The sequence below is a fragment of the Hyaena hyaena genome, unplaced genomic scaffold (genome assembly GCF_003009895.1).
Source record: "Hyaena hyaena isolate Hyena2069 unplaced genomic scaffold, ASM300989v1 scaffold_120, whole genome shotgun sequence".
In the NCBI taxonomy this organism is placed as follows: Eukaryota; Metazoa; Chordata; class Mammalia; order Carnivora; family Hyaenidae; genus Hyaena; species Hyaena hyaena.
This window is the reverse complement of record NW_024080752.1, coordinates 2,379,907-2,392,397: the sequence shown is the minus strand read 5'-3', so window position 1 is coordinate 2,392,397 and position 12,491 is coordinate 2,379,907. Positions and strand designations below refer to the sequence as shown.

Below are 12,491 nucleotides of genomic sequence, written 5' to 3'. Positions count from 1 at the left end.
CAGCTTGTGCGCTCTCACTCTCTCTCTCTCAAAAATAAATGAATAAACATTAAAAAAAATTTTAAAAACAAAGAAATACTCCTCCATGTTATGTGTGGTAAAAGTGTACACAAACACTTTTGGGTGTGAGGGGCAAGGAAGTATCACCAAGTGATTAAGTAAACAGACTCTAAAGTCAGACTGTATTTAGACTGAAACTGTCCCTTTTCATCTACATTACTTCTAGCCAGTGATCTAACCTCTCTATGCCCATGTTTCCATGTATAAAATAGGGATAGTAATATTACATATCTCAGGAGTTTTGAGAAGTTTAAGTGTGAAATTTTATACACGCACACTTATCACAGTGGCTGACACTAGTAAGGACTCACTAAAAAAATTTTTCCTTTTTGATACGGATGTTAATCTATAAAATAATATAAAGTTACTTGCATCAATATATTATGTGTTAAAAACTATAATATTAGTGACAGACCTAAAACTCCATATCCAGGGCTATTTTTACTATTTCAAGTGGTAAATAAGTTATGTAACCTCTCTGGATCTTAGTTTTTGGAATTAGATTAATTAAAATCTATGACCCACCTTAAGACTAACTTAAACAACATTGAAAAGACGTACTTTTTAAGTTAGGTAGTAAAAAAAAAAAAAAGGTGCACCTGGGTGGCTTAGTCAGTTAAGTGTCCAACTTCAGCTCAGGTTGTGATCATGTGGTTCATGAATTTGAGCCCCACATCAGGCTCTGTGCTCACAGCTCAGAGTCTGGAGGCTGCTTCATATTCTGTATCTCCTTCTGTCTCTGCCCCTCTCCAGCTTGTTCTCTCTCTCTCTGAAAAAAATAAATGAACATTAAAAAAATTTTTAATAAATCAGGAAATAAAATTTGGATAGCTTTTGGCACATTTTTTGATGCTTGATAAATGTTTGACCTGAAGAATAAGGTGCTTTGTAAATATGCTGTTGAAAGGGAATACTAGAGCACTTAGTCTAATCAAGTGGGTATCACTATATACCTAGGATTTGAAAAAACAAAATTGTAATTAATCTTTGTATGGTCTAATCTGTACTAACAAAAAGCTGGGGTTTTTATTGAGTTTAAGTGTCTCCCAAAATGTGAGAGATTTGACTACTATGAAATTCATGAGTTTAGATTGAAGATTAAAGAATAATGAACTGCATGCCAAAAAAATTACTCCCCTTTAATTTTTGCTTTGATCTTTCTGAAGTCATTAAAAGAAGTCTGTTTGGTGCTAGCACTCGTTTTTAATAGTTGGCTATCTTTCTTACCAGAGAGCAGGCCTTAGAGTTTTCTGGAGGCAACAGTATCTACAACTAGCTGGTGGTGATTACTATATTTTTTCATTGTCTTTTTTTTTAACATTTTAGTACAGTGTAGTATACATACAAAAACACTCCTAACTATTTAGCTAAGTGAATTTTCAAAAACTGAGTACACCTGTTTAGCATACCCATTTATCTGGACCTGAAATAGAATATTAACATCACTCCAGAATCCCTTCATATGCCCACTGTTAGTTACTACCCATATTGCCACCCACCAAAGCAAACCACCGACTTCTAACAGAATAGATTTATTTTTGTCTGTTTTTGTATTTTATGTAAAAGGAAATATGTATAATCTTTTATATCTGGCTACTTGTATTCCTTGTTTGTGAGAGTTGTTTATATTATTGGTGTAGTTGTGGTTCATTCTTATTGTAGTATAGTAATCTGTTATGTGACGATAGCATAATTTTACTGATTATCCTTTATTCATTAGATATGATGCTATTGTTTCCATGTATATAGGAATATACATTTTCCTGTTAAATTTAAGTAATAGACAAGGTAGGGCAAAATCGCAGCAATCTGTAAAGATGTTACGTGAAAGACTGAAGTTTGGGAAATACTAGTGATAGAATTATTTCCTTAAGTGTTCTTTATGGAATACTGTCTTGAGTTTTTAGACTGAGAGGCAACTATATCCCTAGAGTCAGGGATAGCCCTTAATATCACATTTCAGGGGCGCCTGGGTGGCTCAGTTAGTTAAGCATCTGATCTTGATATCAGCTCAGGTCATGATCTCATGGTTTGTGAGCTCAAGCCCTGATTTGGGCTCTGTGCTTACAGTGCAGAGCCTGTTGGGATTCTCTCTCGCTTTCTCTCTGCCCCTCCTCTGCATGCTCTCTCTCTCTCAAAAATATAAATAAGTAAACATTTAAAATAAAAATATCATATTTCAATTGTTTTTCATTCTTCGTTGTCCAAACATCTTTCTCATCACTATATGTCAGGTGAGAATACTATCAGACAATATTTTATATTTCTTCTCTTTTTCTTCATTTCATACAAGATAGAGTAGCCAATATTATTATATAGGAAGAAGGTTTTTTTTTCTTTTTTAAATAATCTAACCCGTTTTTGCTTTACTTATGAATAAAAGTGCACCAGTCCTGCCCAGCTTGCCAGTATTATCAATTAAGTATTAAAATGCTTTTAGGTGCTTTGCCCGGAATAGTACAGAGTTTTTTTACCTGATGGAACAAGTCTGTATTATTCATTCAGTCATTCAGCACAAGTATACTGAGCACTAGTTTTCTGTGGACTGGATTGCTATGGTTCTAAGTACTGGGGCTTAGCTATTGGACAAAAATTTTGCTTCATGGAACTTACATTTTAACAAGGAGGTGGGATAGTGAAACAGACAATAAAGCTTAAAATGTATGTCTCCTATTTAATAAGTGCAATGGAGATGGGTGTGTCAAGTTTGTATATTGGGCTAGGTATTAAAATTTTAATCTAGGAAGGCTTCACGGAGATGTTATTACTGAGCAAATTTTGAGGGGATAAGGGAAATGAGTGATGCAGTTATCTGGAAGGAAAATGATTCCAGATAGAAGGGCATTAGAAGCAGAGGCGTTTAGGCAGGAGTATACCTGGATAAACAGGAACTACAAGGAAGCTAGTGGCTGGCATGGAGTGGAATAAAGCGGCAAGTTCTTAGTGATGAAAAGTTGATATAATAGGATTTGGGGGGAGGGGCCATGCTGCAGGCCCATTCTAAGGACTTTAGATGAGTTTTAAATGAACTTATGTGAGCAAAAGACATGAATAGCATGCTTTAATATAGAGTTGATATTATTCACAGTTGATAATTTAAGAGGCAGCACAGCAGAACAGCTACGAGCATGGACGTGAACCAGATTGCCTGAGTTTGAATTTTGGCTTCACTTGGTAGCTTTAACCTTGACAGTTAATATCTTTGTGTCTCAGTTTCTCCATTTATAAAATGGGAATAGTAATGCCTACTTCAGTAGGATTTGTTGTGAGGATTCAGTTGAGATTCTATGAAAATAAAGCATTTAGGATAGTACTTGACACATAGTAAATGCTCTGTGTGTTTGTTAAATAAACATTTTTGGTATTTGGCTAGCAATTACCTATATAAGTATAAGAGAACTAAAATATAAATAATGCTACCCAAGTGATTCCCCGGTTATTTATATTTGAGAGATATATTTTATATCTGAGAGAATTGCTCACATGACTTCTCTGTTTTCAGTTTGGGCCCCCCTTTTTTGTGTAGGGTTACAGTTGAGTCCATTTCTTTTTGTTTCTTATAATTACTAAAACATATTCCAATGTAATGCAGAGGTGAGGTTGTTAAACATTTTAGATTATTTAATATCTGGACATAAGTTTGACCTTAGAAATGTTTCTTAAAGTTTGCTGTGGTACAGACTAAAAGAAAATTCAGTGTCTTATATTAGTGTATTAGGACCTCTTGTCTACCTTTGCCCCAATACAAATGTTAATACATTTCAGAATCACTGCTGGTCGGATTGAAGCAAAACTCCCAGATGATTCTAAAGACACATGGAAGAAGAGGGGAAATGTGGAATATGTGGTACTTCTTGACTGGTTTAGTTCAACAAAAGATTTACAACTTGGAACAACTCTACGGAGTCTGAAAGATGCACTTTTCAAGGTTAGCAAGTTCCTTGTTAGTTCACTGTAATTGTAAGCCTTTGGTTGTTAGAAAGGTATACTGACTAGCTGTTTATCTTAAGGATAAGAAGATCCATCAGCTTTGGTTGGAGATTATTTTTAATTCAGATTTAAAAGACAAGTTTTGAATCATCAAATAACAATAAACTGATAATATAAAGTAGGATTAGAATTTCCAAGAACATAAATTGTCTGAAAAAAGCATTATTTTTTTGTTTTAAGAATTGGACCATGATTGGGAGGGGGGGGAGGCAAACCGTAAGAGACTCTTAAATACAGAGAACAAACTAAGGGTGGATGGGATGTGGAGGAGAGGGGGAAATGGGTAATGGGCATTGAGGAGGGCACTTGTTGGGATAAGCACTGGATATTGTATGTAAGTAATGAACCATGGGAATCTACCCCAAACCAAAAGCATACTTTACACACTATATGTTAGCCAATTTGACAATAAATTATATTTTTAAAAAATAAGAAAGAAAGAATTAGACTTTGAAACATAGAAGCAAAGGAAGAAGTCACTAAGGAGAAAAAGCTTGATTTTTCTTATTAGATTTGACTTGACAAAAAAAATTTTTGTGAAAAAATACTATAAGATTTTTTCTTATAGACAGAAGACAAATAGGAGAATACTTGCAACAAATAGGGCAGTACAGTTGGCCTTTGAACAACACAGGGTTTAGAGGTACCAACAACCTGCCACAGTATTTGACTTCTCCCAAATTTTACTAATACCTCCTGTTGACCAGAAGCCTTACTGATAACAAACAGTCGATTAGCAGAGTATTTTATATGTATTTATTATATATATATATACACACACACACACACACACTGTATTCTTATAGTAAAGTAAGCTAGAGAAAAGAAAATATTATAAATTATAAAAAATTAAATAATCATAGTGAAAAGAAAATGTTATTGAAATCGTAATTGATATCGCAATTACTGTACTGTATGTATATTTATTGAAAAAAGCCCCATTTAGGTGGATGAACAACACCAGGATAAGGATGGTGGCAGCAGTGGGCCTAGCCCTGGAATGGCAGTGTTCCACAGCCTGGTAGCCTCTGCTGAGTGATGGCAGCCACTGGGTAGGCCTGTAGGTGGCGACAGCACCCTTGAATCACAGTTCAGCTGCCTAGAGGCATACCACCAGCCTGTGGTCATTGGCAGCTACACCCTCATGTGAGTGTTCTGGCTTCCAGGAGCCACCATGGGGAGCAGCAGTCTGCCCTTGACCAGGGAGGGTCCTAGGCCCAAGAAGGACCAGGGCAGGGAGGAGGGAATGCAAAGAGGGCTGGGCTTCCTGGGTAGCACCAACCTGCACTCTGGGGTTGGGTCTCCACTTCAGCCTCACCTCCTGCCCACAAGTCCAGGGCTTTCAGCCTGACCACTCAGTTGGCACACAGGGACCCGTAGCTGTGCCCAATTTGGGGCTGCTGGGGGCTGCTGACAGCCTCCGTAGGTTGCCCAGGTACTCCTTGAGCAATAGGCACGACCTCTACACTAGTTGCTTTCAATTTGGTCCCATGGGTGGGCAGTTGTAAATGCCTATGGCTTTTGCCATCACCTCAGAAGGGGGAAAAAAAGTGTGTAAGTGGACTTGGCACGGTTCAAACCCATGTTGTTCAACAGTCAACTATAGAACACCTAAAATATAAAGGAACTTTGCAAATAAAATTATTTAAGATAAAATAGTAAAATAAGTAGTGGACACAGACATGAACAGAAGAGGAAATACAAGAGACAAACAAAAACAATCATCTTTACTAATAAAAATGCAAATTGAAAAAGTGAATGCCATTTTCTGATTAAATTAACAAAGATAAATAATGTTCAATATAATTTGTTAAATTATTAAATTGATAATACTGAATGAATGCTGGTAAGAATCAAACTTAATCTACTTTTAGGAAGGTCAGTTGATGGAACATTACCCTTCACAAGGGCAGTCTTAAAGCCTTAAAATGATACATGCTTTAAAATAGAGAACCTTTAGGTGCCTAGGTGTCTCAGTCAGTTGAGTGTCTGACTTTGGCTCAGGTCATGATCTCACGGTTTGTGAGTTCAAACCCTGCATTGGGCTCTGTGCTGACAGCTCAGAGCCTGGAGCCTGCTTTGGATCTGTGTCTCCCTCTCTCTCTCTGGCCCTCCCCTGCTTATGCTCTGTCTCTCTGTCTCAGAAGTAAATAAACATTAAAATAGGTGGGGGGAGAGCTACTATATAAATAATACATACATACATACATACATACATAAATATAAAATAGAGAATCTAGAAATATACCCAAGTATAGATCGATACATAAAACTGCCAATATTCAACTAGTTTTGACCTACAATAGTGGCAGTTTCATAAAGTTCAGCCTAAGATATATGGAGGCTTATTTAGTGTATGTTAAAGATAATACAGCAAATCAATGTGGGAAAGATGTATAGAAATGAATGGTTTGGGGACAGCTGGCTAGGCAGTAAGTAAAAGAATGGGGACTCCTACCTTACTTCTTAGATCGCACTGTATTCCAGATGGGTCAATGATATAAATGTTGATTGAAACAGTGAAGTAGTACTAGGAAGAAGCATTTGTGGGTGTTTTTATTATCTTTATCCTGTAAACCAAGACGTCATAAAGGAAGATCAATGTATTTGTGTTAAAAATCCCATTAGTAAAGTAAAAATCAATCAGGAAAAATAATTGTAACATTACGACAAAGAGCTAATTTTTTTTAGTATTCAAAGTACATTTACTATGTACTAAGAAAATAGTAAATTCTACTGAAAAATGAAGAAAGGATGAGATTAGTTAAGTCATAGAATATAAACATATTTAATATTAATAAACATTAGAAGATGTACAGCTTCACTGATAAAAGCTAATTAAAGCATGATTCCATTTTATGTCCACCAGTTTGGTAAAAATTATAAATATTTATGATAGGCTTTCTCATACACTGTCGGTAAGCATATAAATTGGTATCATCTATTTGAAGGGCAATTTGACAGCATCTACCAAACATTTAATCCAGCAGTTCTAGTACTAGTTAAACTATCCTACAGAAATATACAGACACATATTTTTAAAGATCATTTAATGATTAGGAATATATATTAAAAGCCTGTTCATGTGCTTTGACTCAGCAACTCTACTTGTGGGGATTTTTCCCTAATGGAGTTGATTGGGTATGTGCATATATAAGGATCTTCAGTATTTATCTCAGCATTTTTATAATTAAATGGGAAAAGTAACCATAAGTGTTCTACTTGTTTGAATTTTGGGAGGTATGTGTGTATAAAATAGAATATTATCTAGTCATTACAAGTTGTGGTGATATGACCTTTAATAAAAGATGTTCATGAAGAGAAAAGCAACAGCATAAAAGTTTCACTGTTTCGTAAAAATAAAATTTAAAGTATATATCTACATAGAAAATTCCAAGAATAAATCCTGCAGTGTCAAAGTTGTATGTCTGGTGGTCAAATGATGGATGATTTTTAAATATATGAACTTACTTTTATAAAATTTTCTTCTAAGATTATGAATTACTTGTGTGGTTTTAAAAACCTGATCTATCCATGTGTTTCATTTAATGCTGAATTTTGAATTCTGCCCTCATTGTCATTTAGATGAATCTTCAAGAGAGCCATTTTATTTTTTTATTTTTTTATTTTTTTTACAAATAGTTTATTGTCAAATTAGTTTCTACATAACACTCAGTGCTCATCCCCAAAGTGCCCTCCTTCATGCCCATCCCCCCCTCCCCCCACATCCATCAGTCCTCAGTTTTTGTCAGCATTCNACACTCAGTGCTCATCCCCAAAGTGCCCTCCTTCATGCCCATCCCCCCCTCCCCCCACATCCATCAGTCCTCAGTTTTTGTCAGCATTCAAGAGTCCAAGAGAGCCATTTTAAAATTCAATTTTTTGTGTTTTTTTTTCCTGTGAAGAGACTGCTGCCATATTAAAAATACTATTGCCTAATCTTGAAAATATGCTAAGTGAAAGAAAAATAAAAATACTCTTTCCTATTTTATAGTGGGAAAGCAAAACTGTCCTGCGCAATGAGCCTTTGGTTTTAGAAGGAGGCTATGAAAACTGGCTCCTTTGTTATCCCCAGTATACAACAAATGCTAAAGTCACTCCACCTCCACGAGGCAAGAATGAAGAGGTGTCTATCTCATGTATGTATGTGAAAATTTTTGTTTAAAAATGCTTTGGTAAAATAAACTTTATTTATGTCCTTAGGGTAGTGTTCTTGGTTGTGAGTGTAGTTGTCCTACTGGATAGCAGTTTATTTTCAGGCATAAAAAATATAAGATGTCCACAGCCTGGAAGTTAATGTTTAATTCTTTAAGATTGTGTGGTTGTCACTTCATATACTTTATATTTGACTATCACATGTTACATGCATGAGATATGTAACTACTATTTATGGAGTTTGCTGTTCTTTCTTTCAAAAATATTATTCTTTTGGGAATTTCAGTGGATTTTACTTATCCTTCACTGGAAGAATCAGTTCCTTCTAAACCTGCTGCCCAGATGCCACCTCCTTCTGTAGAAATAAATGAAAATATAGAATTTTTAAATGATCAAGATGAGAGAATGGCACCACTGAACATAGCAACTCCAGTTGAGCCAATTGCTGCTTCTAAATCTGATGTTTTACCCATAATTCAGCCAGTGCCTGTGGTGAAGAATGTTCCACAGGTATGTGTTTGATTTCTTTTAACCTTATTTCTCTTTTTTAATATTATATTAAATACATAGTATACAAATGAAGTTTTATTTATAAGCTTTTATATTTTAGGAAGAAAAATATCAGTGAGAAGAATTTATATGTTTTGGAGCCTTTCAGCTTTATAGATTTTTCATTATAATCCACAGCAATGATAGAGAGTAGATAATCCAGAATTTTTCAAAGCCATCTAGCAGCTTGTTTACTGTAGGAAGTACCAGTAAAAGATTGTATTATGACAGAAAACTTGAGCATTTTCAGAGTTTTCTTGTATTGTAATTTAGCCCATAGTATTTTTGCAAATAGTTTGGCTTAAAGATGATAGATACGTGATGTCAGTATTTTGGTTTCAAAACAATACTGTGGTTCCATTTCCTTAGAATTTGACATGTAAATAACATGCATATTTTTTGTTATTTATTTTGTTATTATTGAAATATAGTTGCCATACAATATTCTATTAGTTTCAGATGTACAACACAGTGATTATTTATATACCTTATGAAATGATCGCCATAAGTCTAGATACCATCTGTGAACCATTCAAAGTTATTACAGAAAATATAGTCTGCTGTACTTTTCATCCCTGTGACTTATTTATTTCTTAACTGTAAGTTTGTGCCTCGTAATCCCTGTCACCTATTTCACCCATCCCTCCCAAGCCCCTCCCCTTTGGCAACCATTAGTTTGTTCTCTTTATTTGAGTCTTTTTCTGTTTTGGTTTCTTTGTCTTGCTTTTTAGATTATATATACAAGTGAAATCATACAGCATTTGTCTTTCTCTGACTTATTTCACTAAGCATAATACCCTCTCAGTCCATCCTTATTGTCACAAATGGCAAGATTTCATCCTTTTTCATGGCTGAGTATTGTATTGCTATATTAACACATGTTCTTCATCCATTCATCTATTGAAGAATACAAGTTGTTTCTGTATCTTAGCTTTGTAAATATGGTAATTAGCTAGGGTTCATAAATCTTTGTGAATTAGTGTTTTTATTTTCTTCACATGAATGGAATTTTCAAAAGTGGAATTGCTCTATCATATAGTAGTTCTATTTTTAATTTTTTGAGGAATTTCTATACTGTTTTCTCTGGTGGCTGCACCAATTTACATTCCCACCAACAGTGGGCCAGTGTTCCTTTTCATAACGTCCTCGCCAGCATTTGCTATTTTTGTTCTTGAGTTTACCCATTCTGATAAAGTGATACCTCATTGTGGTTTTAATTTGCATTTCCCTGATAATTAGTAATGTTGAGCACCTTCTCATGTGTTTCTTGGCTGTCTGTATGTCTTCTGTGGAAAAATGTCTGTACAGGTCCTCTGCCCATTTTTAAATCAGATTGTTTGTTTTGTTTAGTGTTGAGTTGCATGAGTTCATATGAGTGGGGAAGGGAGGAAGAGGGAGAGAGAATCCCAGGCAGGTTTCACGCTCAGCATTGAACCTGTTGCAGGTCTCAATCCCACAACTCTGGGATCACCATCTGAGCTGAAATCAAGAGTTGAACACTAAACCAACTGAGCCACCCAGACACCCCACATGAGTTCTTTATATATTTTGGATATTAACCCATTATCAGATATGTCACTTGCAAATATATACTCTCATTCAGTAGGATGCCTTTTCATTTCGTTGATGGTTTCTTTCACTGTGCAAAGCTTTTTAGTGTGATCAGTGAGTCCCATTTGTTTATTTTTGCTTTTGTTGCCCTTAACTGAGGAGACAGAGCCAAAAATATTGCTATGATCAGTGTCCAAGAATTTACTATCTATGTTTTCTTTTAGGAGTTTTATGGTTTCAGATCTTACATCTAGGTGTTTGATCCATTTTGAGTTATTTTCTTACCGACAATAAGTGTGGATTTATTTCTGAGTTCTCTGTACTGTTCCATTGATCTGTGCATCTGTTTTTTAATCCCAGTACCATACTGTTTTGATTAGTATAGCTCTGTAGTACATCTTGGAGTTTAGAATTGCAACACTTCCAGCTTTGTTCTTTGTCAACATTGCTTTGGCTTTGGGAGTCTTTTGTGGTTCCATACAAACTTCAGGATTTTTTTTGTTCTAATTCTGTGAAAATTGTATTGGTATTTTTACAGAGATTGGATTAAATCCGTAGGTTGCTTTGAGTAACATTGATATTTTAACAATATTAATTCTTCCAGTCCACGAGCACAGTACATCTTTCCATTTGTTTCCTCTTCAGTTTCTTTTATCAGTGTCTTAATGTTATTAGGGTATAGGTTTTTCACTTTGGTTAAATTTATTCATACAAATGTTATTCTTTTTGATGCAGTTAGAAATCGGATAATTTTCTTAATTTCTCTTTGTGATGCTTCCTTATTAGTATGTAGAAACAACAAATTTCTGTATATTGATTTTGTATTCTACTTTATTGTCAACTTTATTGACTTCATTTATTATTTTTAATAGGTTTCCTACATAGATTGTCATGTGATCTATAGATAGTACCAATTTTACTTCTTCCTTACCGATTTGGGTGCCTTCTATTTCTTTTTCTCATCTGTGTGCTATGGCTAGGGCTTTAGTGCTGTGTTGAATCAAAGTAGCAAGGGTGAGTATCGTTCTCTTTCTTAGCTTAAAGCAAAATCTTTCAGCATTTCACCATTGAGTATGATGTTAGGTGTGGGTTTGTCATATACTTATATGTTGAGGGATTGTTATGATTTGTAGAATAAATGGATGATGAATTTTGTCAAATGCTTTTTCTACATCTACTGAGATGATCATAGGGTTTTTATCTTTCATTTTCTTAATTGATTTGCAGGTATTGAACTATCCCTCTGTCCTCGGAATAAATCTCTCTTGGTTGTGGTACAGGATCCTTTTAATGTATTGTTGAATTCAGATTGCTGATATTTTGTTGAAGATTCTTGCAGCTCAGTTAATCAGGGATATTGGCTAGTAATTTTCTTTTTTGTAGTGGTTTTGTCTGCCGTTGGTATGAGGATAATGCTGGCCTTGCACAATGAATTTGGAAGTGTTCCTTCCTCTTCAATTTCTTGGGATAGTTTGAGAAAAATAGGTATTAACTCTTCTTTGGTAGAAATCACATGTGAAGCCATCTGTTCTTGGATTTTTGGTTGTTGGGGGTTTTTGACTACTGATTATTTCATTACTAGTACGGGTGTACAGAGATACTGTTGGTTCAAATCCAGGCCACTGCAGTAAAGTGCATATCACAACAAAGCAAGTCTATGAATTTCTGGTTTTCCAGTGCATATAAAAGCTGTATTTACATTATACTGTAGTCTACTAAGTATACAGTAGCATTAGGACTGAAAAAAACGTGTACACATCTTAATTAAAAAAATATTTTACTGCTAAAAAAATGCTAACCGTCATTTGAGATTTCAGCAAGATATAATCTTTTTGCTGGTGGAGGGTCTTGCCTCACTGTTGATGACTACTCACTATTGATAATGGGTGGTTGCTAAAGTTTGAGGTAGCCTTCACAATTTCTTAAAATAAGACAACTGTGAAATTTGCCATACTGTTTAACTCTTTCTTTCACACATGATTCCTTTGTAGTATGTGGTGCTGTTTGGTAGTATTTTCCCCCACAATAAAACTTCTTTCAAAATCGGTCTTAGTTTTCTCAAACCCTGCTGCTTGCTGCTTTATCAACTAAGTTTATGTTATATTCTAAATTCTTTGTTGTCATTTCAGCAGTCTTCACAGCATCTTCACCAGTAGATTCCATTCCAAGAAACCACATTCTTTACT

The 12,491-nt window shown here is 35.0% G+C and overlaps 1 protein-coding gene across 2 annotated transcripts in view; it reads left to right on the top strand.

The window, feature by feature from the left end:
* USP8 (ubiquitin specific peptidase 8) overlaps nucleotides 1-12,491 on the top strand; it is a 75,766-nt gene that overhangs the window by 40,549 nt on the left and 22,726 nt on the right. For both annotated transcript variants that reach the window (XM_039237088.1, XM_039237087.1), the window contains exons 8-10: nucleotides 3,826-3,988; nucleotides 8,045-8,189; nucleotides 8,492-8,715. In XM_039237088.1, the coding sequence (XP_039093019.1) occupies nucleotides 3,826-3,988; nucleotides 8,045-8,189; nucleotides 8,492-8,715 (532 nt within the window). The remainder of the gene's footprint in view (nucleotides 1-3,825; nucleotides 3,989-8,044; nucleotides 8,190-8,491; nucleotides 8,716-12,491) is intronic.